The 24,898-nt window shown below is 42.5% G+C and overlaps 1 protein-coding gene across 2 annotated transcripts in view; it reads right to left on the bottom strand.

Moving 5' to 3' along the window:
* Window positions 1-24,898, bottom strand: part of LOC137369368 (ephrin type-A receptor 5-like) — a 389,228-nt gene that overhangs the window by 319,836 nt on the left and 44,494 nt on the right. For both annotated transcript variants that reach the window (XM_068030470.1, XM_068030471.1), the window contains exon 3: window positions 4,450-5,113. In XM_068030470.1, the coding sequence (XP_067886571.1) occupies window positions 4,450-5,113 (664 nt within the window). The remainder of the gene's footprint in view (window positions 1-4,449; window positions 5,114-24,898) is intronic.

Genomic DNA, 24,898 nt, shown 5'->3' with positions numbered 1-24,898 from the left:
TCTCATTTGCTTTCTATAAAGCTAAAGAAGTCAGATACACATACTAGGATACTTCAAAATATATTTTAAAAAGTCTACTTTAAAATAAAGTGTCTAAAATCTGGTCATATATGCTAATAAAAAATGAATCTCATGATTTCAACACTTGCATCCACCTTCAGAGATTTATAGATTCACTAATAGGTAATTCTGACATGTGGCACCACTGCTGGTGGAGCTGCATAATGGTCGGCAACTGCAGAATGTATACAAGTTGACAATTGTTTTAAGTTTGTTAGACTTTTGGAGTTATGGCAGGTAATGTATTAAAGTTTTTACAAGCTTATTTGGCTATTTTTATTATGATATATATGGGGCACTTCTGCAATCCCACACTACTGGGGAAAACCATGTGCACAGGCACTGCCAGTCAGTCAGTCAATTGGAACCATAGCATTATGGCCATATTCTAAACCATGCCACCAGCTTCCCCATTGGTCGCATGAGATCATGGAACCACCCTTTGCTCCTGTAATGCAATAAACCACACAGTAACAACATTCACTGGAAGTAAATATATATTATAATTAATGTATATATAATATATTTCGGTACAGTAGTGCAATGGTTATGTTGCTGAACTATTAATCCAAAGTCCCAGATTAGTAATCTGAAGAATGATAGCAGTTTGAATTTGGAAAGAAACTCTGGAAATGAAAAGCAGGTATATGTAAATGTCACTATGAAGCTGTTGGATTGTTGTAAAAAAAAAAACAGTTGGTTTACTAATACCCTTTGGGGAAGGAAATCCGCCATCATTGCGCAGTCTAGTCTACACGTGACTCCAGAATCACAGCAACATGGTTGACTCTTTACTGCCTGTTATGGTCGAGCAAGTGTCTCAGTTGTTTCAAAGAAGAAGAAGACCCAGACCACCACTTCAGGCAACAAGGGTTGAACAATAAATGCCTGCCTTGCCAATAATACCCACATCCCGAGAACGAATTGAAAATAAAGTCGGCCTCGATCTTATGTCAGAGGCGGGGAGGGAATGGGGTGGGTGGGGGGCAATCTTGCAATCAGAAAACACAGAAGAACGAGTTTCCCACAGATCCTGCAGAATTTAACAGGAGGGCCTGATTCCCAATTTTTGTCTCTGTTTCCTGGCCACAGCCAGCCAGATTGAGCGACTGGGTGACTGTCCGACAGGTACATCTTCAGGACCAGGCCACGACCGGGGACTGAAGAGTGGGTGGGTTAATTTGAAAGACTGGGGAGGAGGGAGTATTGGAAGCCAGAGGGAACACTGGGGGGCTGGGGAAGAAAAGTGTCTGGAGCAGAGGAGAGATTAGAAGGAAAGTCGGGGGATGGGTGGGTGGGGAGATCGGAAGGATTGAGAGGGTGTCCAATCGCAGGGCTGGGTGAAACAAGTAAACTATATTCAACGGATAAGTATAAAGTCACTTGCCTCCTGGTTCAGCAGTCCTTGCCTTCCTTTAGCTCATGGGTTTCCCAAGGCCTGGGAAACCCAGCCAGCCTGAGCTAAATTTAAAATCATAGAATCATAGAAATTTACAGCACAAAAAGAAAGCATTTTACTATTGTGTCTGTGTCAGCTGAAAAATATCCAGCCAGCCTAATTTCACTTTCGAGCTATTGGTCCGTAGCCCTGTAGGTTACGGCATTTCAAGTGCATATACAAATACTTATTCAATCTGATGAGGTTTTTTGCCTTTACCGTCCTTTCGGGCAGTGAGTTTGAGACTACCACCACCCTCTGGGTGAAAAGATCTTTCCTCAATTCCCCTCCAATCCTTCCATCAATTACTTTAAATCAATGCTCCTGGTTATTGGCCTCTCTGCTTGGGGAAATCGGTTCTTCCTATCCACTCTATTTAAGCCCATCAAAACTGTATAAACCTCAATTAAATCTCCACTCAGCCTCTTCTGTTCCAATGAAAACAAACCCAGCCTATCCAATCTTTCCCCACAGCTAAAATTTTCCAGTCCTGGCAACATTCTCATAAATATCCTCTGTACCCTCTCTTGTGCAGACCCATCCTTCCTGTAATGTGGTGGCCGGGACTGTATCCAGCACTCTAGCTGCGGCCTAACTAATGTTTTATGTAGTTTTAGCATAACCTCCCTGTTCTTATATTCTATGCCTTGGTTAATGAAAGAAAGTATCCCATATGCCTTCTTAATCAACTTATCCAGCTGTCCTGCTACTTTTAGGGATCTGTGCACATGTACTTCAAGGTCCCTCTGCTCCTCTAAATTTCTCAATATACTACCATTTATTGTGTATCACCTTGCCTTGTTTGCCTTCCCCAAAGTATTACCTCAAGCTTTTCCAGATTGAATTCCATTTGTCACTTACCTGCCCACTTAATCAATCCACTGATATCTTCCTGCAGTCAACAGCTTTCTTCCTCACAATCAATCACATGACTAATGTTTGTTTTATCTGCAAACTTCTTAATCATAGCCCCTACATTTAAGTCTAAATCATTGCTAAATGCTATGGAAAGCAAGAGACCCAGTACTGAGTCCTGGAACCCCACTGGAAACACCCCTTCCAGTCACAAAAACACCTGTTGACCATTAACCTTTGCTTCCTGCCATTGAGCCAATTTTGGATCCAACTTGCTACTTGCCTTGGATCCCTTGGACTTTTACTTTTCTGACCAGTTTACCATGTGGGACTTTATCAAAAACCTTGCTAAAATCCATGTAGACTACATCAAATGTGCCACCCTCATCAACTCTCATTGTTGTCTCTTCAAAAAATTCAATCAAGTTAGTCAGGCATGACCTTCCCTTAACAAATCAATGCTGACTGTCCTTGATTAATCTGTGCCTTTCGAAAGGACATTTAATAGTCTCTCAGAATTTTTTGCATTAATTTTCCCACCACCAAGGTTAGGCTGATTGGCCTGTAATTACTCAGTCTATCCCTTTTCCCTTTTTAAATAATGGTACAATGTTAACAGTCCTCCAGTCCTCCGGTGCTACGTCAGTAGCTAGAGAGGATTAGAAAATCATAGGCAGAGGTTAAAATGATGGCTAATTCTGAGCCACACAGCCTCATTATAATATCTAAATGTCAACCTGCTTCCTGCAACAGGTTAGTTGTGCATCCCCAGCCCACCTCAGTTAAAATCAGAAATGGACAGTTTGGCGACAGGTTGGGATCGGGTTCCAGTTTTTTAACATTTTTACATCCCACCTGATCCAAACCCACCCATTCTTGGTGGTTAAGATTCCCCCCATTGGGTCGGAGAATAAAAACCAGATGTAATTTTCAATGAATAAACAGGCAGAAACGGTACTTACTTTGGTAGACTAAAAGTGATCATGCTCTGTTTTAAGAGATAAATTTAAACTAGTTCACCCTTTGTCCTTACCAACCAAATTGGTTTCTGGTGATAAACATAAACCTTATGAGGGTCAGAGGTTAATAACTAAAGGTTTTTCTCTACCTTGTGCTTTGCAACTGGCTTTGTTAAATGAGGGTTTGATAAAATAGTTACGCAATAGACGATGCAAGAGATTGATGCGTATTAGATATATAAAACAGGAATTACAACACATTGCATAACCCTGTTTGGAAACAGCGAGCTAAATTTTCTAGAGACCAGAGAGGGAATGAAGTTAAAAAGGGTCCCACGTGTGCTTTATGCAAGTATTTTAAATCCAACAGAATGAGTGCCAATTTTCTGGGCTAGTATTCATTCATTTTGTTATGCTCATCCAATACATCAATATTAAATAAGTAGGAGGATGAAATGGTCCTTTGGGGGCATGCCAGTCCAATAATTAAAGTACCATACTATTGAAGGTCTCAGGATTAAGGGCTAAATTTTCTGCTCCAGGCCTATGTTTGTCACGATATTTGTTACTTCAATCTATAACATCTCAAGGCTACATCTGCTAATATAAACTGAACTGAAGGATGACCCATAAATTACAAACTCTTGACCTCCTTAGAGGAGGCCATCCTGAGCACACGTGTACAAAAGCATGAGAGACGTATAGGAAAGTGAAGCCAGAAGCCTTCCCCTACCTCTGGGAGTCTGCCACCCCTAGATAAGTGTTGCCCCTTCTTGCTCACTGATACACAAACATGTCAAAATTATGCAAACATCATACACAGTAGTTTGTAAATTTGGAGACAGCATTAGAACATTTGTTCCTTTTATGTCATTGCTGATTGCTTCCTAGACTAAATGGTCACCAAAGAAGTAGCATTTTCAGCGAAAAAGGTCACAGACCTGAAACGTTAACTGTTTTTCCCACCACAGAAGCTGCCTGACCTGCTGAGTATTTCCAGCATTTTCTGTCTTTGTTTCAGATTTGCAGCATCAACAGTATTTCTGTTTTTGTACCATTTTCAGTATATTTTTCTGTTGTTTTGATTGTTATAATCTTTGGTTTGAGCAGCACCTAACTATTTGTGGTTTAACTTACCTTGACATGTGTTACCTTGATCTTCATAGCCTTCTTTGCACATGCACTTCCCAATTGGGACTAACCACTCCCCATCAGCACTGCAGTACATTTTTGGAGTGTCATCTTTCATTGAGTTGTTGACACACATGCCCGGCACTTCCACCAGTGAGGATGAATCAGCCCCTGTGATTGTGTCTTCAAAGAAAGCAAGGTTACGGAAAGTAGATGGGCACTTCTTGTAGTACACGCGCACGGAGACCAGAGCAATACAGGCACCGACATCTTGAAAGGCAAGATAGAATCCCTTTTTAGACAAGGGGCCGACATCTCGGACTTCTGTATTTAACTTCATGACTCGATCTCCAAGGTCGAGCTCAGTGAAACTTTCATCTGCTGCTATTGTGTCAATTTTTATGTACTGGTTTTCTCTGATGTTCCTCCCATCTTCATCATTGGATTCAAAATGATACACATTAAAGGTCTCTTTACAAGTCCCAAGACCTCCAGGGAGACTGTTGCAGTCTCGTAATGTAAATTTTAGCTCAATGAATATACGGCGGGCCCCTTCATTGGAGATCCAGTTAGTCTGTAACCAGTTATTCTGATTTTGCTCCATAACATTACACACTTGGTATGTGTGTATGGGAGTGTAATTTTCATCAACCTCACTGATTTCTTCCCACTGTTGGAAGTAAACAAAAGTACAGCATTAGATACAACATAGTAAAGCAAGATGTGTAAAGATTAATAACTTATATTTGTCATGGTAAATCTCTGGGGAAAGCACAGATTTGTCATTATTAAAATATCAAAGGTTACGGCATTTGTAGTAAAAAAATATGCAATGTAGAGGATTTTTTTGATAACCAGGCCAACTACACTATGCTATAATTTCTGTCTTTCATTTCTGTATTTCACATTCATTTATTCACTTCTGTTTATCTCTCTCATGGTTTTATTTCTCTTTCCCACTCTGTTCTGTCCCACTGTTTCTTTCTTTCCTTGACCCGACACTTCTGTTCCTCTCTCTTTGTTCTTTCACTTCTATTCTCTCCCTCCTTTGTCGCACCTATTTCTCTTTCCCTGTTCCTCCCATTGCCTGAGGAATGTAAAATGCAGTCACGGTTTCCATGATCGGCCAAGACAGAGTTGCCCCCGACTTTCTGGTCGATGGACGGGGCCATCACTGCCCCGTGAAATCCTGGTCATGGTGTCAGCTGTGGTTCAGGTGGAATCACTCTTGCCTCTGATCTGAGTCAGAAGGTTGTGGGTTCAAGTCCCACTCCAGGACTTCAGCATAAAAATCTAGGCTGATACCCTAGTGCTGCACTGTCAGAGGTTTTGTCTTTCAGGCGAAATGTTAAACTGAGGCCCTATCTCCCCCCTTTCAAGTGGATGTAAAAGATCCCATGATACTATTTCAAAGAAGGGCAGGGGAGTTATCCCTAATATCCTGGCCAACATTTATTCCTCAATCAACATCACAAAAAGGATTATCTGGTCATTATCACATTGCTGTTTGTGAGAGCTTGCTGTGTGCAAATTGGCTGTTGTGTTTCCTACATTACAATAGTGACTGCACGTCAAAAGTATCTCTTGGCAGTAAAGTGCTTTGGGGGATATCCTGAGGTCATAAGGGGCACTATATAAATGCAAACTTTCTTTATGGAACTCCTACTTTGGCTTTGTGTCCTTTTTTCTACCCTTATGCTTCTGTGAAGCACTTTGAAATATTTTTCTACATTAAAACAGGTAATTATGATGTATATGAGGCCAAAATTGGAGGAATGCAAAATTTTTGGAGGGTTGTGGGTCTGGAGAAGGTTACAGAGATAGGGAGGGGTGAGACAATGGAGTGATTTGAACACAAGTATGAGAATTTTAAATTTAAGGCTTTGTTGGGCTGGAGCCAATGTATGTCAGTGAGCACAGACATGATGGCTGAACGGGACTTGATGTGAGTTAAAATACAGGCAGCAGTGCTGTAGTTTACAGAGCGTGAAAGATAGGAGGCTGTCTAGCAGAGCATTAGACTAATCAAGTCTGGAGGTAATAAGAGCATAGATGAGGGTTTCATTAGCAGATGGACTAAGGCACGGACAGAGACAAGCAATATTACAGAGGTGGAAATAGACGGTCGTGGTAATAGAGAGGATTTGGTATCGGAAATTCAGCTCAGGGTCAGATAGGATCCGAGGTTGCAAACGGTCAGATTGAATCTCAGACAGTGGCCAGCGAGGGGGATGGAATCAGTGCCTAGTGAACAGAGTTTCGAGAGGGTAATTTAATAAACAGATGCTGTGGGGAATGGAAGACGTAGGTTCTTTCTGAATGGATAAGCTAAGTTGTGCTGAATGGGCTTTCTAATCCATATCCATCTGGTAATTCACAAATGAGTAGAAAGAACGGTTTACTATTTACTCTTTTAAGCCCTTTCAAAATGTTGTGTATTTTTGATTAGATGCTCTATAAAGTGCCCTGTTCCAGTCGCAGCTTTTCAAGTTTTTCAATTTAATAATATACTTTCATCCCTGGTATCATTCTGGTGAATCTAAAGTGCATGTTTTCCATGGCTCCACTATTCTTTCTATAATGGAGTATCAAAGGCTGCAGAAAGTACTCCAGCTGTGCCCTAACCAATGTCTTTTATGGACTCATCATCCCCTTTCTGCTTTTGTATTTATACTTCAATCCTCGCAAAACCAAAGAGATAAGAACCCAAGTTAAACTATATCAAGAAAGCCATTGGCTGTAATTTTTTAAAAGTTATATTTCTTCTCCAGCCTGGTGTTTTAACAGTTATAATAGCGAACACTGCTGAGATTTATTTCCTGCTTTGATTCTCTTCAGTTGCTTTAACAGGTTAAACTTCACCAAACTATTTCCCCACTTTCCAAACATGTTGTGCAGATTCTAGTTATTTCATTAATTTGGCATTAAATTAAACACCTGTACTACTTATGATTAAGGAATATAAATGTGTGCTTTTGTCACAAATACTTAACAATAAAATAGCTGAAATAGCAATGCTAATCAAAGCAGACTTGTGATGAACCAATATTAAAAGACTATCCCAACAGGCATCACTTTTACACAAATAAGTACTCCAGGGAAAGGAGGACGAAAGATACCATACACATTAACAACATAATTATGACCATGCACACAGAACGATGAACAGTTTTCATCTGTTTTGTGCAGTACCCTTTTGGAGGAAAACTAAAAGCTTTATTTGAAAAAGGTGATGATTATGGCAGGCTTATAACACAAAGAAATTCAGCAATATTCTGTATCACTTCTCAAGATAATGATATTATTACAAAGCAAGATATAAACTGAAATTATGCTCATTAATTGTCCTTTCCCAAAAATATAAGTTTTGTCTGATTAAATGGAATAACCTTGATCTTCTCTGAACTTTTCTGCATTCACTGTTCAGTCTCTAACCAGAATGTCATTCCCTTATGTCTAAATGACCTGGTAACAGAAAACCTAAATTTGTGCAGCCACGTGCAGAACAGTCTTGTACTCAACTCCCGGGACACTAATCTGTCCACAGCTTTTCACACAGATAATATTACATTTGTGGCTTAGTCTCAACAACTGCATCCATAAATCAATTTCAGTCCAGCTTTAATTATCTATCTGTAATCAGGGGCTATTCAGGCCACATTTACATCTCATTCCTGCTGGCCAAGTAGTCAAATTAGTCCTTTGAAGCTTATTCAAGCTTAAATTATTATATTCTCTAATAAACATTGAAGTCCTTTCAGCCTAATCTCCGTGAGCAGCATTAATGCAACTCACTAGCAGAAAAGTCTATGGGTAAATCAGAATTCTGGCGTTAAAGATACAAAAGCCTCCTCATGTCCAATAATGGGCTTTTTTATGCTGGCCACTTAGACTGTCCTTGATGCTGTAATCATACAGCTGTCCCAACTCCAGCAGCAGCAGATGGAATCACAGTTTTCTGATTCCAGGGCATCCCCTGACTATTACAGCACTGGACCGAAACACCAAATTTAATCGTACGCAGAATTTTGCTGTTATATCACTCATCTCCTGCCTGCTTAATGAGCATTTATCAAAACATAATCAGTCATTATTCAGCATGACATATTCTGTATGCTGTTTTCCTTTTTTTAAAAAAATACACCCTCGGTTTTTCATTGCAGATAAATAAAATGTATCGAATGAGGGTAGATGAATGAATTTTGACCATATATGTGAAAACTGGATTACAAGAATCCATAATTAAAGTTGTTAAAGAGTCATTCAGCTAAATGGAGCTGAGCAGATTAATCATATGTGGAGGGTCTTCTATCCTCAGCTGTTAGCTTAACAGCTATCACATTCAATAGCTCTTGTACAGTCGGGGTATGAATTCCTCTTTGCGTAGCAATTAGAACAATAGGTGCCCACTAATTACAAAGAAGGACTAGAATGAGTTTTTGGTGAATTAGTCAAAGATATGTAAGCACATTTATGTATTACATTTCAGAAAAGATGGATTCTCAAAGGAAACAGACTGTGAATGCTGTGAAACAAAGCTAATTGCAAAAATGTAGATCCTGTACTGCAAAAGGGACAAAAAAATGTACATTGGTTTTCTCGCTGATATAGTAGTATAATATATCCTTAATACCACCTTTAAAGAAGCACAATGACTGTGTGTTGTACATGTCAGTACAGTAACTTTTTTTTTATTCATTCATGGGATGTGGGCATCACTGGCTATGCCAGCATTTATTGCCCATCCCTAATTGCCCTTGAGAAGGTGGTGGTGAGCTGCCTTCTTGAACCGCTGCAGTCCATTTGGGGTAGGTAGACCCACAGTGCTGTTAGGAAAGGAGTTCCAGGATTTTGACCCAGCGACAGTGAAGGAACGGCGATATAGTTCCAAGTCAGGATGGTGTGTGACTTGGAGGGGAACTTGCAGGTGGTGGTGTTCCCATGTATTTGCTGCCCTTGTCCTTCTAGTTGGTAAAGGTCGCGAGTTTGGAAGGTGCTGTCTACGGAGCCTTGGTGCGTTGCTGCAGTGCATCTTGTAGATGGTACACACTGCTGCCACTGTGCGTCGGTAGTGGAGGGAGTGAATGTTTGTAGTTGGGGTGCCAATTAAGCGGGCTGCTTTGTCCTGGATGGTGTCGAGCTTCTTGAGTGTTGTAGGAGCTGCACCCATCCAGGCAAGTGGAGAGTATTCCATCACACTCCTGACTTGTGCCTTGTAGATGGTGGACAGGCTTTGGGGAGTCAGGAGGTGAGTTACTCGCCGCAGGATTCCTAGCCTCTGACCTGCTCTTGTAGCCACGGTATTTATATGGCTACTCCAGTTCAGTTTCTGGTCAATGGTAGCCCCTAGGATGTTGATAGTGGGGGATTCAGCTATAATAATGCCGTTGAATGTCAAGGGGAGATGGTTAGATTCTTTCTTGTTGGAGATGGTTATTGCCTGGCACTTGTGTGGCGCAAATGTTACTTGCCACTTATCAGCCCAAGCCTGGATATTGTCCAGGTCTTGCTGCATTTCTACACGGACTGCTTCAGTATCTGAGGAGTCACGAATGGTGCTGAACATTGTGCAATCATCAGCGAACATCCCTACTTCTGACCTTATGATTGAAGGAAGGTCATTGATGAAGCAGCTGAAGATGGTTGGGCCTAGGACGCTACCGTGAGTAACTCCTGCAGTGATGTCCTGGAGCTCAGATGATTGACCTCCAAAAACCACAACTAAGAAAATCTAGAGCAAGAAAGGGACATTTGGCCCATCAAACCTGTGTCCTCCATCGCCTGCAAGAGTTCAACATAACTTAGACTTCCCTCCTCAGCCATTTTTAATCCCTAGTTTAGCTCTTTTCCCTACTTCCCATAAAACCAAGAATCAAGCAGTACTATCAATCTTTGATCTCCTTATTCAACAAATATTGATCTAGCTTCTTTTTAAATACCTTCTTTGTGGGTTTGTTCCACATATCCATTACTGTATGGAGAAAATAGTTTGACCTAAAAATTCTGGTTCATCTGAAGCACAGAAACATCACAGTTAGGGGTGATAGTTTAAAATAGATGATAATATATCAGCAGCCTATCTGATCTCTCATTTTTATTTCCATTGACTTCATCAGGAGAGATGTAAGAAAACGCTAAAAGACATTAATATATGGCAAATTTAATTGGCATTTGGAAAAGTATGGGCTAATAAATGAAAGTCATCACAGATTTGTTAAAGGCAAATCATATTTGACTAACTTGATTGAGTTCTTTAATGAAATAAAGGAAAGAGTTGTTGAGGACAGTGTGGTTAATGTCGTGTATGTGGACCTGCAAAAGGCTTTTGACAAAGTACCATATAATAGACTTGTTTGAAAAATTGAAGTTCATGGAATTAAAGAGACAGTGACGTGGCACTGTGGATATGAAGTTAGCTGAGGAACAGAAAACAGACAGCGGTGGTGAGTGGTTGTTTTTCCGACTGGAAGGAGGTACATTGTAGTGCTCCCCAGGGGTCGGTAGTAGAAACATTGCTCTTTGTGTTTTATATTAATGACCTGAGCTTGGGTATACAGGGCATAATTTTAAAGGTTGCAGATGATGCAAAACTCAGAAATGTGATAAACAATGAGAAGGATAGTAACAAACTTCAGGAGGACATAGACAAACTGGTGAAATGTGCAGATACATGACAGATGAGATTTAACACACAAAAGTGTGAAGTGATACATTATGGTAGGAAGAATGAGGAAAAGCAAATTAATTAAATTGTGAAATTTTAAAGGGAGTGCAGGAAGAGAGAGATCTGGGAGTATATGTATGCAATCCTTTGAAGGTGTCAGGACAAGTTGTCAAGGTTGTTGAAAAAGCAGATGAGATCCTTGGCTTTATTAATAGAGGAATTGAGATTTAAAAAAGGAAGTTATGTTAAACCTATGTTTTATGTTCAATTCAGGGCACCATACTTTAGAAGGGATGTCAAAGCCTTGGAGAGGGTACAGAAGAGATTTACTGGTATGATACCAGGAATGAGGGATTTCAGTTATGTGGAGAGACTAGAGAAGCTGGGCTTGTTCTCCTTACAGTGGAGACATTTAAGAAGAAAATTGATAGAGGTGATAAAAATCATGAAAGGTTTTGATACAGTAAATGAAGAAAAATTGTTTCCATGTGTCAGATGGGAGAGTAACCAAAAAACAGAGATATAAGGTGATTGGCTAAAGAACCAGAGGCAGCATGAGGAAACATTATTTTTGCACCATGAGTTGTTATAATCTTGAATGCACTGCCTGAAAGGATGGTGAAAGCAGATTTAATAACAACTTTCAAAAGCAAATTGGATAAGTACTTGAAGGGCAAAAATGGACACAAATCAGAGAGGTAGGATTAATTGGATAGCTCCAGCAAAGAGCTAGCAGGTTCATGATGGTCCAAATGCCCTCCTTCTGTGCTGTATCATTCTATGATTCTGTGTAAAATGGGCTGACAATTTGCTATAACCGGTTTGACACTACTGCACAAGGTCAAAATTACCCACTTTGGGCAGGTTCCGTGGTGGCATTTCCAGCTGCTGCTGGAATCTTACCAGCAGCGGGGGGGCCTCCACAACTCAGGGAGGACGTCTTGGAAAACGAGGCCCCTCCCTGTGGGCTTGGTGGGGGGGTGCTCTCCTCCGTGGTAGATTGTGGCCCACAGAGGAGCCCCACTGGGAACCAATTTACCTTCCGGAATCTCCCAACGGACAGAACATCCCACTTCCCCAACTCCGCCCCACCCACCGGGGCCATCCAAACTTGTCCCTGCGACCCCACCTCACTTACATCTTCTCCGAGGTTCCAGCGTTGGGCCGGGATCCGAGGCCTCTGCAGTACCAGCAGTGGCCACCGCTCCCAGAGGCGCTGCCGATACTGCTGAGCTGCCGGCCCTCTGATTGGCCAGCAGCTCTTGGGGGCAGGATCCCCATCCCTGTTAAGTCTTTAAAGGGACGGGGATCTCGTCTTCTCAAACTTTCACCCCAAAAGACCGGAGGATCACTTCAGTGGCCTGAAAAAGTGCAGAGGCGGGGTTCCCCTCGACTTTTTGGCCTGGTGCCAGGAGCCATGCCTCCTGCACAAGATCCAGCCCAATATGTGGGAGAAATTCTGGCAGAACCTGAACCCAAGCCCAGTGAGTAAATGCCCATTTCTGACCATTTTGAAAAATTTCGGACCCTCCTCGTCTTTTTAATGATAACAAAGTAAGATCTGGAACTGACAGAGTGACTGCCTCCAGTGCAAATCCCTACACATTTGCCCAGCGTACAGCAAACGTAGCATATTTTTGCATCTCCGTCATCTTATTTCATCCTCAATAATCACCATGTTCTTTTCTCCCTCTATTCCCACCATTACCATTTCTTTATTCCAACACTATGTTTAATTACAGCACCTATTATTCCTTCCATGTAGCATCACAGCCCACCTTATATATATGCGCTGTCTTCTTGTTCAATGTCTACATTTGAACCATCCTCATTGTATCTTCATATTATCACTATCATCACTATTATTTTCTTTTCTCCCCAATAAGCTTCCTTTAACGTCAGAACTAATTGAAGCTAGCCATGTTCCCTATAATCGTGCTGTAAACTGGTGAAGAGAATGGAAAATCTGCATGACACTTATCTTTAAAAGGCTGACTTTCTGAAAAGATATAAAATAGATATTCCTCCATAGACACCAGTTTGGCAAGGAGATGTTCAGATGCAAGCCAATACCCATCTGGGCTTTGCGCTTGTACATCAAGGAGGAAACAGGAGTGCAGCTGCAGATCTGAGAAACCTGGAGCAGCATCCTGGCTATCATCATCAGGGTCTGCTGGTTGTTGATCTCCAGCAATAGCCTGGAGACCCCCAAGGCCTTTGAATCTTCTGGAGGTGAGAGCTTGGTGGAGGAAATCCAAATTTATTTTTCACCTCGTCAACATCTTCAGCCTCTGGTGAGTAGGGTTCTTGGGACCGGTCCTCGCTCTATCAATCTTCAAGCACCTCTATAGTGGGATGCTCAAGGAACACGGGCAGAGGGAAAACAGATGGGAGGCTGGTAATGCAGCCTCTATCTCAGTTAAATAGGTACACTATTTCTGCAGGTTAGGGAATTGCCCGGAAATTGTCTAATCATTTTGAACCTTTATCAATGAAACTAATCAGGCTGAATGGCCTAAACTAAACGGGCCAAGTAGCATCCTTCTGTGCTGGAACCATTCTATAATTCTAAAGCAAATACTGGGATATTCTTCAAGGCTATTTAATAGGTTCTTCAGAAGGTTTACAAAAGTCAAAACAAGTTGTTCTAAAGATTAGAAAAGGTAAACTGTGAATGCTGGGTTTAGCCGTGGTAAGAATTTTTAAAAAGGTGCAAATATACACAAGGCCCTGCATCAGCATCTGAAAGCAGAAAACACAAGCTAATATTTCAGGTTGAAAACCTTTATCAAATGAGAAGTCTAGGATTGCCCTTTTATTTGACTGACCAAAAAATAAGGGAAGCTGTAACAGGCGTTATTTTTCACTTTTACGCCTCCAGAGAGGAGCATCGCATGCCGGGAGCACATATCAGAGCATATATGGGCACAGAGACTTATGCACCTGTTACACAATCTGCCCAATTCTCCATCCATTTTCATGGTATTAATCTTTGGAACCCAACGTTTTCAGAATGGCCACTAAGGAGCACACTTGTTCGTATAATTAAAAGTCCTGCTTTAATTATCTCCATATCTTTCCTGATTCTCTCAAATAATCACAATCTGTTAAATTAATCATGAATCATGCTGGTTCAGTCAACTATACACAGGTAAAAAGTTGCCAATTCTGAGCAAGCAAAAGCTTCCACAGAGTATTAACCAAGCAACACAAAGCCACTCAATTTTGATTTCAAATCCAGCAATCTGAAACCAGTAACTACTATAAAATGAAAAATTATTATTTCTATGAAGGCCTCTATTTTTTAGTAGCACTAAGATGTATTTTTACCTAGTCAGTCATTGTTTAAGTATTTGGTGTTTTGCAAGAAATGTTTACAACAACTTGCATTTTTATTAGCACTTTTAATGTAACAAAAGATCCCCACAGGCTTCATAACTGGACACCAAGCAGTGATGGGAGAAAGGTTAGGGTATATAAAGGAGATCAGAGTCATGAAAGCAAAGGCAATGTCAACACCTGGGGCTGAAAGAGAATTCAGAGTTAGGGATGGGTGGCGGCAAGACTTTTGAATTTGATGGTATGCAGGTAATGGTGCTTTGGGAAAACTACAGTTTATAAAGGATCATCATGGGAGGCTAGGAAGGACAGAGGAAATGGAGAGATGGGTAAGAATTTCAGCAGTAGAGCAATAAAGTAGAGACAAGAGTTGGGTGATGCTACAGAAGTGAGAATAGGCAATCTTAGTGGTGGCTAGGATGTAGGGTCTGAAGTTCATCTCAGGATCAAACAGGATACTCAGGCTGCCCACTGTTGGATTCAGTCTTATTAAACAAACAGGGAGTGGCATGATAGAATCAGAGACTAAGCGCTGGAGACTTTGTGAAAAATAAACAGGATGGTTTCAGTCTTGCCAATGGTGAGAAAGGTTCTTAATTGTCCTGAGCATGGTGATCATGGAGTCATATGGAGCTGGATGTTGTAGATACATGTAGATACATGTCTGCATAATCTGACCCCGTGCCTATGAAGGCTAACATGTTGAGCAGTAAAATAAGGGAGACGGGGTGGGGGTCCAAAATAATAAACTTGGTGCATACCTGAGACGACTGTGCAAATGTGGGAGGAGAAGGATTGCGGGAGATGTGCTGACCTTGTAAGGACAGATAGTAGTGGAGCAATTGAGGCCACAGCCACCCATCAATTTAAACAGACAGATGCATAATCCTCACTGCCCTGTTCCATGCGCTGCATCCAGGCAATCCAATACACCCTGATACAGAACAGGAGAATGTGCCCCACGGTCTCTAACCAAATCAGTGATTTGATTTGCTTTGAGATAAAACCAACTGAACTCCTGGTATATCCAGGGCTTTGAGTTCATTATTGCCATATGATCTTTTCCTATCATACTGCAGCAGTAAATTTAAAAAATTGTTTAATTTGAAGTTATCTATCTCTTTAAAGATATAGTCATTTTAGTTCCATGAGCTCTGAGTTTACTATGTGGTGGGTGGGTGGAGGAGACTGGGTAAAACATGTTAAAAGGCCAATTCTAGAGTCATGTCACAGAGGTCAGATTATTTAAATTACTTATATAGGACTTGTAAATGGCCCAGGCTAAAGGATCACGTTGATGGAGGGGACAAGGTAGTTGTATGTTTGTTTGGTATGCTGCGACCTTAATATACTTAGTTATTTTAGCTTAGCGAGATTCCTTAGTCTTGAGTACTTAGAACATTAACCTTTATTGCATTATAACTATGTACAGTTTCACACCAATCTGTGTGACTCCTCTGAAGCCGCATCTCTCTTCAAGTCTCTCTCACATGTGATCTCTTACATCATCATGGTAGGAGGTATTCTTTACCCATTCTCAACATTAACCCTTTCAGACCCTTATACGACAAAGATATCTGTCAGAATCCAGAGGACTGCTGGGAAAATGTAAAGGGATTCAACCACTTAAAGATGAATGGCTGCATGAAGAGAGAGGGGAGAGGCATTCTTCCGGCATTTAGAAACACAGGAAATAGCTTTTGAAAATATTTGACCATGGTAGGTGGTGGGCATGGCTGGGAAGAGAAGACATGGCATTCAAAAATCAAAAAATGCCAAGATGTGAAGCAGATTCTGTGGCTAGGTGACAGAGCTTTGCAGCTCTTCCCTCTTGTTTGTTGTCTGGCAAAGTGGACATACTACAGCATGAGGAGGGTTTGCCCTCTTTGGCACTCAAGATGCTCTCTCTATAAGAGGGCAGTGCACCATAAGTGACTGGAGATGGCAGCCAGGCTCAACACATATATACACTGGAAATAGGCATGGGAAACGTCTGTGCATGTTAAAAAACCTGGCAAAAAAACAACAGTAACATACACCACTGTTACAAATTTTGCATCTGCACCAGATATTCTCTCAGGTACAACATTACCAGGTGCTCCTGTAGCAGACTCTGGATCTCCTACACCCTTGCTGCCCAATATCCAATCATATGACAACATGACCTGGGGCCAGAGCAATGAAATATTTTGTGTGTACTGGATATTGTAATCTCGTGCATGCCTCCAGCATGTGATCCTCCTATCTTTCAGAAGATAGCATGCTAAACATTCCAGTGAGGCAAGGCCAGTTGTCAACAACAAGCTGGTTTAGTTTACATGTGATATATGAAGAAACAAAATACAGTTTTCAGCAAAATTCAATCTAATTCCTAGCGCTCCTTTGTAACATCAAAAATCATAAATTATGCAAACCTAGTCCGAAACTATCCTACTGAGTGTAGGTCCCTTGACAACTACCTACCACTGGGCTCAAATGAACGAGATCATTTCAACATTACATGTGTGAATGTTACTTGAATATATATGCAAGAAAAGCAATTCTGTCAGCATCTAATCCCAGTAATGGGTTAAATGCCCTTTCCCAGATAGTTTGTATGGTGTGTGCAATTAACCCCTTATCTGCTAAAGCTAACTTAGTACCAATATACAGCAGCCATTCGTGGTCCATTGTATTTTGGAATACGAAACATCATGGGAAGGGAGATGAAAGTGCTGATCATGTTGGTCCAATGTATCTAATTCAGTGTTATCCAATAGCAATTACTGATTAGCCGAGGTATCACTACGGTGACTCCCTTTTAGCCACATGCACTAATTTTAGTAAATAACACCTGACACACAATACAGGTAAATGTACTTCACGTGTATATTTACTTAAACATCTATCACTATTCAGTATGGAACACTGCAGTCATTCTCTTTCACCAAAGTTTGGAATTCAGGGATGAATTAATCAGACACAGCTCTTCTTAGTACAGCTTATAGGTTTTATCCAGCAGTTGTGTGCAATACTTTGACTTCATTAGTGATTACTGAGAATGTTGACTCACAAAGCAAGATGCGCGAGAACTGCCCCTGCTGTCCTTCCAAGAACCCGTTTGAATGCTGCTTGCATTGACATGTCCCGACATGCCCTGTTGCAAGTAGTTCATTATTCGTTGGACATGCTTTTTTAATTGCTCGTCTGGAGCAATTATCCAATTGGTCAAGCTGATCATTGTGACAGATCCACTTCCCATACATTGGGCAGAATTTTGTTGGGCCGTTTGAAGTAGGCATGGTGGCATGGATGGATGGAGAATCGCGTTGGAAGTGTCCGCTTGGAATTCTGGCATCGTGACATTGGTTCCAGATTTAGTCAGCAGCAGGAAAGCACCAAGGAGGAATTGCCACCCTGAAGCAATGAGAATGTATTTTAAATTACTGAGCAGTTAATTTCAATGCATTTGCATCTAATTCGTTGCGATTCAGTGGGGAGCTTGGGAGTAAGTGGACGGCAGGTTGCACTCATGTGCCTTCAGGTTCACAACCATTAAAAGTTGGCAACACCGAGGTGAGGCTTCAGTGCCGCGACAGGGAGGCAGCCATGGCCAGCACTGCAAAGGGGAAGAGGGGGGTGTGGAGGCCATTTTTGGACTGTAGCACTGCATTTGCAAAGTGGGGATTGCGATCTCGGGGACTCTGCAAGGGGGTGCTTGGGTTTGGGTGGCTGTATCTGGTGAACAAATGTTTGGGTGAGATGTGTGGTTGTCAATACTGCTGGATGAGAGGGTTGGCCCTCAGGGCGTCTACTGGGAGAAGTTACAAAAGCTTAGTTGTCAGGGCAGGGTCATATCTGCATCGACAGCCCTCTGTAGGACTACTGATCCCCAGGCATGGGTCTCATACACCCTGTATTTTTGGACCCTTGTGGCATGATGCGGCACCTCCAATGGAGGGAGGGACAGGAGGTAGCTGTGGCTGCCCATGAATCTCCATTACGAGAGCAGCAGCTGGCGGCCATTTCAAGAAGGGCACACCTGCACTAGAAAGTGTACCAGATTCAAATCAGCTACCTCCAAATGTCCGAGTGGCAGTGCCAGCGAAGTCTATGCCTATCCAGGAGGCCATTACTGACTTATGCACTGTGCTGCAGGACGAGTTGCGACCTATGGGATTTGGGGGTCACCCTATGCCAGTTACCCTGAAGATCACTGTAGCACTGAACCTTTACATGTCTGGATCATTACAAGGATCCACTGGAGACATGTGTGGGGTCTCCCAAGCAGCAGCCCACCGCTGCAACATTGACGTGACCAATGCCCTGTTCAAGAGGGCTGGCGACTGTGCGCTACCGGATTGACCCTAACAGTCAGGCTGCTTGGGCCATCAGGTTCGGGGCCATCGTGGGATTTCCCCAGGTGCAATGTGTGATAGATTGCACGCATGTGGCCATCAAGGCTCCCATGGAGCAGCCCGCTGGCTTCATCAATAGGAAGGGTTTCCATTCCATCAACGTACAACTGCTCTGCGACCACCAAAAGTGTTTCCTGCAGGTGTGTGCCTGCTTCCCAGGAAGCAGCCACAATGCCTACATACATCGACAGTCCCAGATGCCCCAGCTTTTCTGGCCCCCTATTCACCATCAGGGATGGATCCTTGGGGACAAGGGCTACCTGTTGAAGACTTGGCTACTCACGCCCGTGAGGAACCCTCACAATGTAGCAGAGCAGAGGTACAACACCTGCCATATCGACCATCGAGCAGGCCCTTGGACTGCTGAAGATAAGATTCCGCTGCCTGGATCGATCCGGTGGTGCCCTGCAGTATACCCCTGCGAGGGGATCGCATATTGCGATAGTCTGCTAAGCTCTGTACAATCTAGCACTGCAGAGGGGGGAGGCCTTGCGTGATAATAAGAGGCCAGAACAATGGTCTTCCACCAACAAGGAGGACACGGAGGAGGGAGAGGAGTAGGCAGCACTGGAACCCTTGCACCGGAGGCCAGGCAGATTGAGCGAGGTGCCAAGGAGGCAAGAGACAATCTCATACTTACTTGCTTCCGGCCACCCTGATGCCCACTCACAGAGAAACCAATAAAGACACACCTCAATGCATGTAATCTGTCACTTCCTTTCCATTTGTGTTCCGTGCCTAGCGCCCAGCTCAAACATGCACTAGTGCCCATGGGAGATCATATGTAAATGAGGGCTGTGTTTACATTGGTATTCCACTAAGGGGGAAGGGGGAGGGCAACAGCTCACAATTAAGGCATGACAGAATAATCACTTTTACACAATGATCATAAATGGCTTGAACAAAATAATTTTATATTAATCACCACATGACAGATGTCAGACACCCGTGAATCCCCAAGTGTGTTTAATTACATTTCTTTATACGTTTGTGAGTGCTTCTATGAGGTGTGAACGCAACACCAGCAGCTGGGCTGGCAGCAGGCTGTTTATCAGACTACCCTTGGCCGATGGTGACTTCGGCAGCCGTCCTCTGGCTGTTTGAGTCCTGGAAAGGTACAGCTGGCTCAGGATTTTCTGCACTGGTACAGGATTCTCCTCAGGCAGCACGGCTGCTGGTGCTGGCCTCATTGGCGGACGGGCTGAAGAGCCGCTGTCCACACTCTGAGCACCCGAAGGGGAGGCCCAGCTGTGGAGGTCAGCCTCTCCTCCTCCCTTTTAAGGCTCACTTGAACCTCCCTGCTTACTAGAGAAGGACGAGGAGTGGGAGAGATGCAAACTTGCATGAGAGAACACAAACATGAGTGGGTTAGGCATTGTAGATCTCATTATGCCAGCCATACATGATGTGCATCTGCAGAAGTGCATTGGATGTTGATTGAACACAATCCTCACTCTCTTGCGCCGAGACTCCAGTTTATCCACACACAACTGCGCAACCGCCCTCGGTGCCTGCTAACTCAAGTCCTTCCTCCTCAGCCGTCAAGAAAGGCCATATGTCAGCGACTCCTTCGCCAGTCTACGAGGTCTTCCTCCTGTTGTGGGCCCATTTGTCCTGCAAGTGGAAAGAGAGAGATAGTAAGACTTTGCAGGAACAGTGAGATAACAGTTCTGCTAGTGGCAACCCCTCATCCCCTGCTGGGGTTTCTGACATGGCTCCTCCCCACGTGTGCTGTCAGGGGACGTAATGGGGGTGAGGTTTGAAAGAAGGTGGCCTCTGGCTGAGATGCATCTAGGCAATTGCTAGGATGTGGTCATGCCAAACTCCCATTGCCTGTGCCTTTGAACTGCCTCCCTCCCCATGTCACACTGCGTGCCGCATATCCACATGCAAGCCCCAAAAGGAAATAAGTGTGGAGCACTCACCTTGGCAGAACGAAGGAGGTCGTTGACTCTCTTCCTGCACTGGACCATGTCCAGGGGGTGACCTCACAGATGCTTACCTCCTCTGTGATCTCTGCCCAGTCTTGCTTGGTCAGGCGGGAGGCCCTTCTTGCCATCCCCAGGGGAGAGGACCTCCTGCCTTTCCTTTACAGCCTGGAGGAGAATCTCCAGGGAGGCATCACTAAATCATGGGGCCACCCCATGTCTTGCTTCGAACATGGTCCCAGTTTTATCAGGCTCTGTTCTGACGGTCGGAAGTCCTGGTGCAGAGGAGTCCAGGTGTTGCAATCACAGGACACAGCAGCTACAGTAGTGTTTCAGGGGAGTCCAGCTGTTCAAAGTATCATCAAAGGGTTCCAGTAGTACGCCAAATTCACTGCCCCACAGAAAGGCAGCAATACAAGCAGGCCTAGCAGCGCTTTAAATATGGTGCCAGCTACTGCTGAGGGGTCAGCTGATGACATAATCTGCTCCTCGGAGCCCACCACTGCTGCGTAATTGAATGGTCCCTGCGCCACCATTATTGAAATTGGCTGCCCGCCGTGTGATTGCAGTGGGCACACCTCACATGTGACAAGCAGTGACAGTGCCCACTTCCAGGTCTGCCGCTGGAACCCGCGTCGGGGTCACTAAATTCAGCCCAATGTTGCTGGTGTTTTTGTGGTTTCCATGGTGTGTTTTCACTTGTATTGCATGCCATTTTAGCAGATAATCAATAAGCAGTACCAAGGAAGTAAAGCACACACAATACACTCTGCTTTTCATCATACCATTTTACCAACAAACATACAAAAAAGGTGCTTATTTATATACCATACAAATATGAATACTGACAATACAATTTGAACAATGTCTATTACTCATTTTTATTTACTAATCATAAATGCAATGAGCTACATCAGGATTCCCAATGAACCACACGTGACTAGTGGTTAATGTATTGGACAACACTGACCTAATTGATACATGTGTAATTAGCAGATTAGCTTATATTGCAATGCTAGCAGGTTGTGGACCACTGGCATAATCATGCATGGCAATGGTCATTTTGCCAACCATTTGGCAGTGTTATCTCTCTGTTACAACTTGGCTGCAGGTATCCTTGCTACAGATGGTGAAGCTCTGCAACTAGAATCCCTGCTGAACTGGAGCAAGCTGAGTCATTTGTCCAGGCTCATTTGCAGGTAGGTGGGCCATTTTCTGTAAATATGGTGCGGTACTTACTGATCTTCCTAGCCGGCCTTTTTAATTTCAACTTGCAAAACCTCAACCATAAAATACTGTATTTAAGGCACTTTAAAATTTAAAAAAAGTGGCCCACAAAAATTTTCTTGCAACAATATGAAGTAAAATTATAGGATTATGGCAAAAGTGTTCAATTAAAAACAACACAGTAATAAAAAGGCAATATAAATATTGGACAACAAAAAACAAACCCTGTGCCATTTTAAGAGCTACATCACTCCATGCCATTTTCAGAAAATATCTCTCTAATCTCGTTTACATTATAGCCACAGCAGCAAAACAGCCCAAACCAAAGTCACAAGTGATATCATCTGTGACTGTAAACATGGTGCATTATCCCTCCTCATCACCTCTCTGAGCTTTGTTGCAGTAAGGCTGGAGAAGAACTTGCAGTGGGAGGGGGAGGATCAAGTTGTCGGGGTACACATAGGTACCAACGACATTAGGTAGGGCTAGGAAAGAGATTCTGCTTGGACAGTATGAACAGCTCGGGGCTAATTTAAAAAACAGAACCTCAGAGGTAATTAACTTTGGATTATTACCTGAGCCATGAGCAAATTGGCATAGGGTAAATAAGATTCGAGAATTAAATGTGTGGCTCAAAGATTGGTGTGGGAGAAAAGAGTTTTGATTCATGGGGCACCGGTACCAGCACTGGGGAAAGTGGGAGATGTACAGTTGGGACGGTCTTCACTTGAACTTGTTGGGATCAGTGTTCTGGTGAGTTGTATAACTAGGGCAGTAGAGAGGGCATTAAACTAAATAGTGGGGGCAAGGGATCAAGTGAGGGAAGATATGATAAATTAAAAAGAGAGAAAAAGGCATGCGAGCATGGTATCAATAAGGGAATTGATAATCTGAGTGTGGCAGGAAGAAACAGAGCATTCAAACTTAAGAGTGTGCGGCAGATAAGGCAAGAGGTTGCAAAAATAATTGGGAAAAAAACCAGAATTAAAGACACAGCATTCGCAACAAGGTAGATGAATTGATGGCAATATGATAGAATTTTACATCAAGTTTGAAAGTGATGTAGATCAATCTGAAACTAGGGTCTTAAATCTAAACAATGGAAACTACTAAGATATGAGGGGCAAATTGGTTGTGGTAGATTGGGAAACTACATTAAAAGGCATGATGGTAGAAAGACAATGGCGAGCATGTAAAGAATTAAAACATGGTTTACAACAAATTTACATTCCATTGAGGCACAAAAACCCAGCAGGAATGGTGATCCAACCATGACTAACAAAAGAAGTTAAAGATTATATTCAATCAAAGGAAGAGGCTTATAAAGTTGCCATAAAAAGTAGTAAGCCTGAGGACTGAAAGCATTTTTGAATTCAGCAAATGAGGACCAAGAAACTGATAAAGAAAGGGAAATAGAATATGAAAGTAAACTAGAAAGAAACATAAAAATGGACTGTAAAGGCTTCTATAGGAAAAGATTAGCAAAGACAAATGTGGTTCCACTACAGGCAGGGACAGGTGAAATTATCATCAGGATTAAGGAAATGGCTGGGAAACTAATACTTTGTGTCTGTCTTCACGGAGGAAGATACAAAAAACCTCCCAGGAATACTAGAGATCCAAGGGACTAGCGAGAATGAGAAACTGAAAGAAATTAGTATTAGTAAAAAAGCAGTGCTGGAGAAATTAATAAGTTGATAAATCCCCTGGACCTGATGATCTACATCCCAGAGTGTTGAAAGAGGTGTCTGTAGAGATAGTGGATGCGTTAGTGATCATCTTCCAAAATTCTATAGATTCTGGAAAGGTTCCTGCAAATTGGAAGGTAGAAAATGCAACCCCACTATTTAAGAAAGGAGGAAGAGCGAACACTGAGAACTACAGACCTGTTAGCCTAACATTAGTAGTAGGGAAAGTGCTAGAATCTATTTATAAAGGATATGATAACTGGACACTTGGAAAATTATGCTAGGATTGGGCAGAGTCAACATGGATTTATGAAAGGGAAATCATGTTTGACAAATAAAAACAAGAAATGCTGGAATCACTCAGCAGGTCTGGCAGCATCTGTGGAAAGAGAAGCAGAGTTAACGTTTCGAAGAAGGGTCACTGACCCGAAACGTTAACTCTGCTTCTCTTTCCACAGATGCTGCCAGACCTGCTGAGTGATTCCAGCATTTCTTGTTTTTATTTCAGATTTCCAGCATCTGCAGTATTTTGCTTTTATTTTCATGTTTGACAAACCTGTTCTAGTCTTTTGAGGATGTAACCAGCAGAATAGATAGGAGGGAACCAGTGGATGTGGTGTACTTCAGAAGGCTTTCGATAAGGTCCCACACAGGAGGTTAGTAAGCAAAATTAGAGCACATGGTATTGGGGGTAATATACTGGCATGGATTGAGAATTGGTTAATGGACAGAAAACAGAGTAGGAATGAACAGGCCATTCTCAGGTTGGCAGGCTGTTACTCGTGGGGTACTGCAAGGATCAGTGCTTGGGCCCAGCTATTCACAATCTATATCAATGATTTGACCAAATGTAATATTTCCAAGTTTGCTGATGACACAAAACTAGGTAGGAATGTAAATTGTAAGGAGGATGCAAAGAGGCTTCAAGGGGATTTAGACAGGCTAAGTGAGTGGGCAAGAACATAGCAGATGGAAAATGTTGTGGAAAAATGTGAAGTTTTCCACTTTGGTAAGAAAAACAGAAATACAGAGTATTTCTTAAAAGGTGAGATATTGGAAAGTGTTGATGTCCAAAGGGACCTGGGTGTCCTTGTTCATAAGTCACTGAAAGCTAACCTGCAGGTGCAGCAATCAATTAGGAAGGCAAATGGTATGTTGGCCTTTATTGTAAGAGGATTTGAATAAAGGAGTAAAGTCTTGTTGCAATTGTAT

This window comes from Heterodontus francisci, chromosome 4 (genome assembly GCF_036365525.1).
Source record: "Heterodontus francisci isolate sHetFra1 chromosome 4, sHetFra1.hap1, whole genome shotgun sequence".
Lineage (NCBI taxonomy): Eukaryota > Metazoa > Chordata > Chondrichthyes > Heterodontiformes > Heterodontidae > Heterodontus > Heterodontus francisci.
This window is presented reverse-complemented; position numbering and strand designations above follow the sequence as displayed.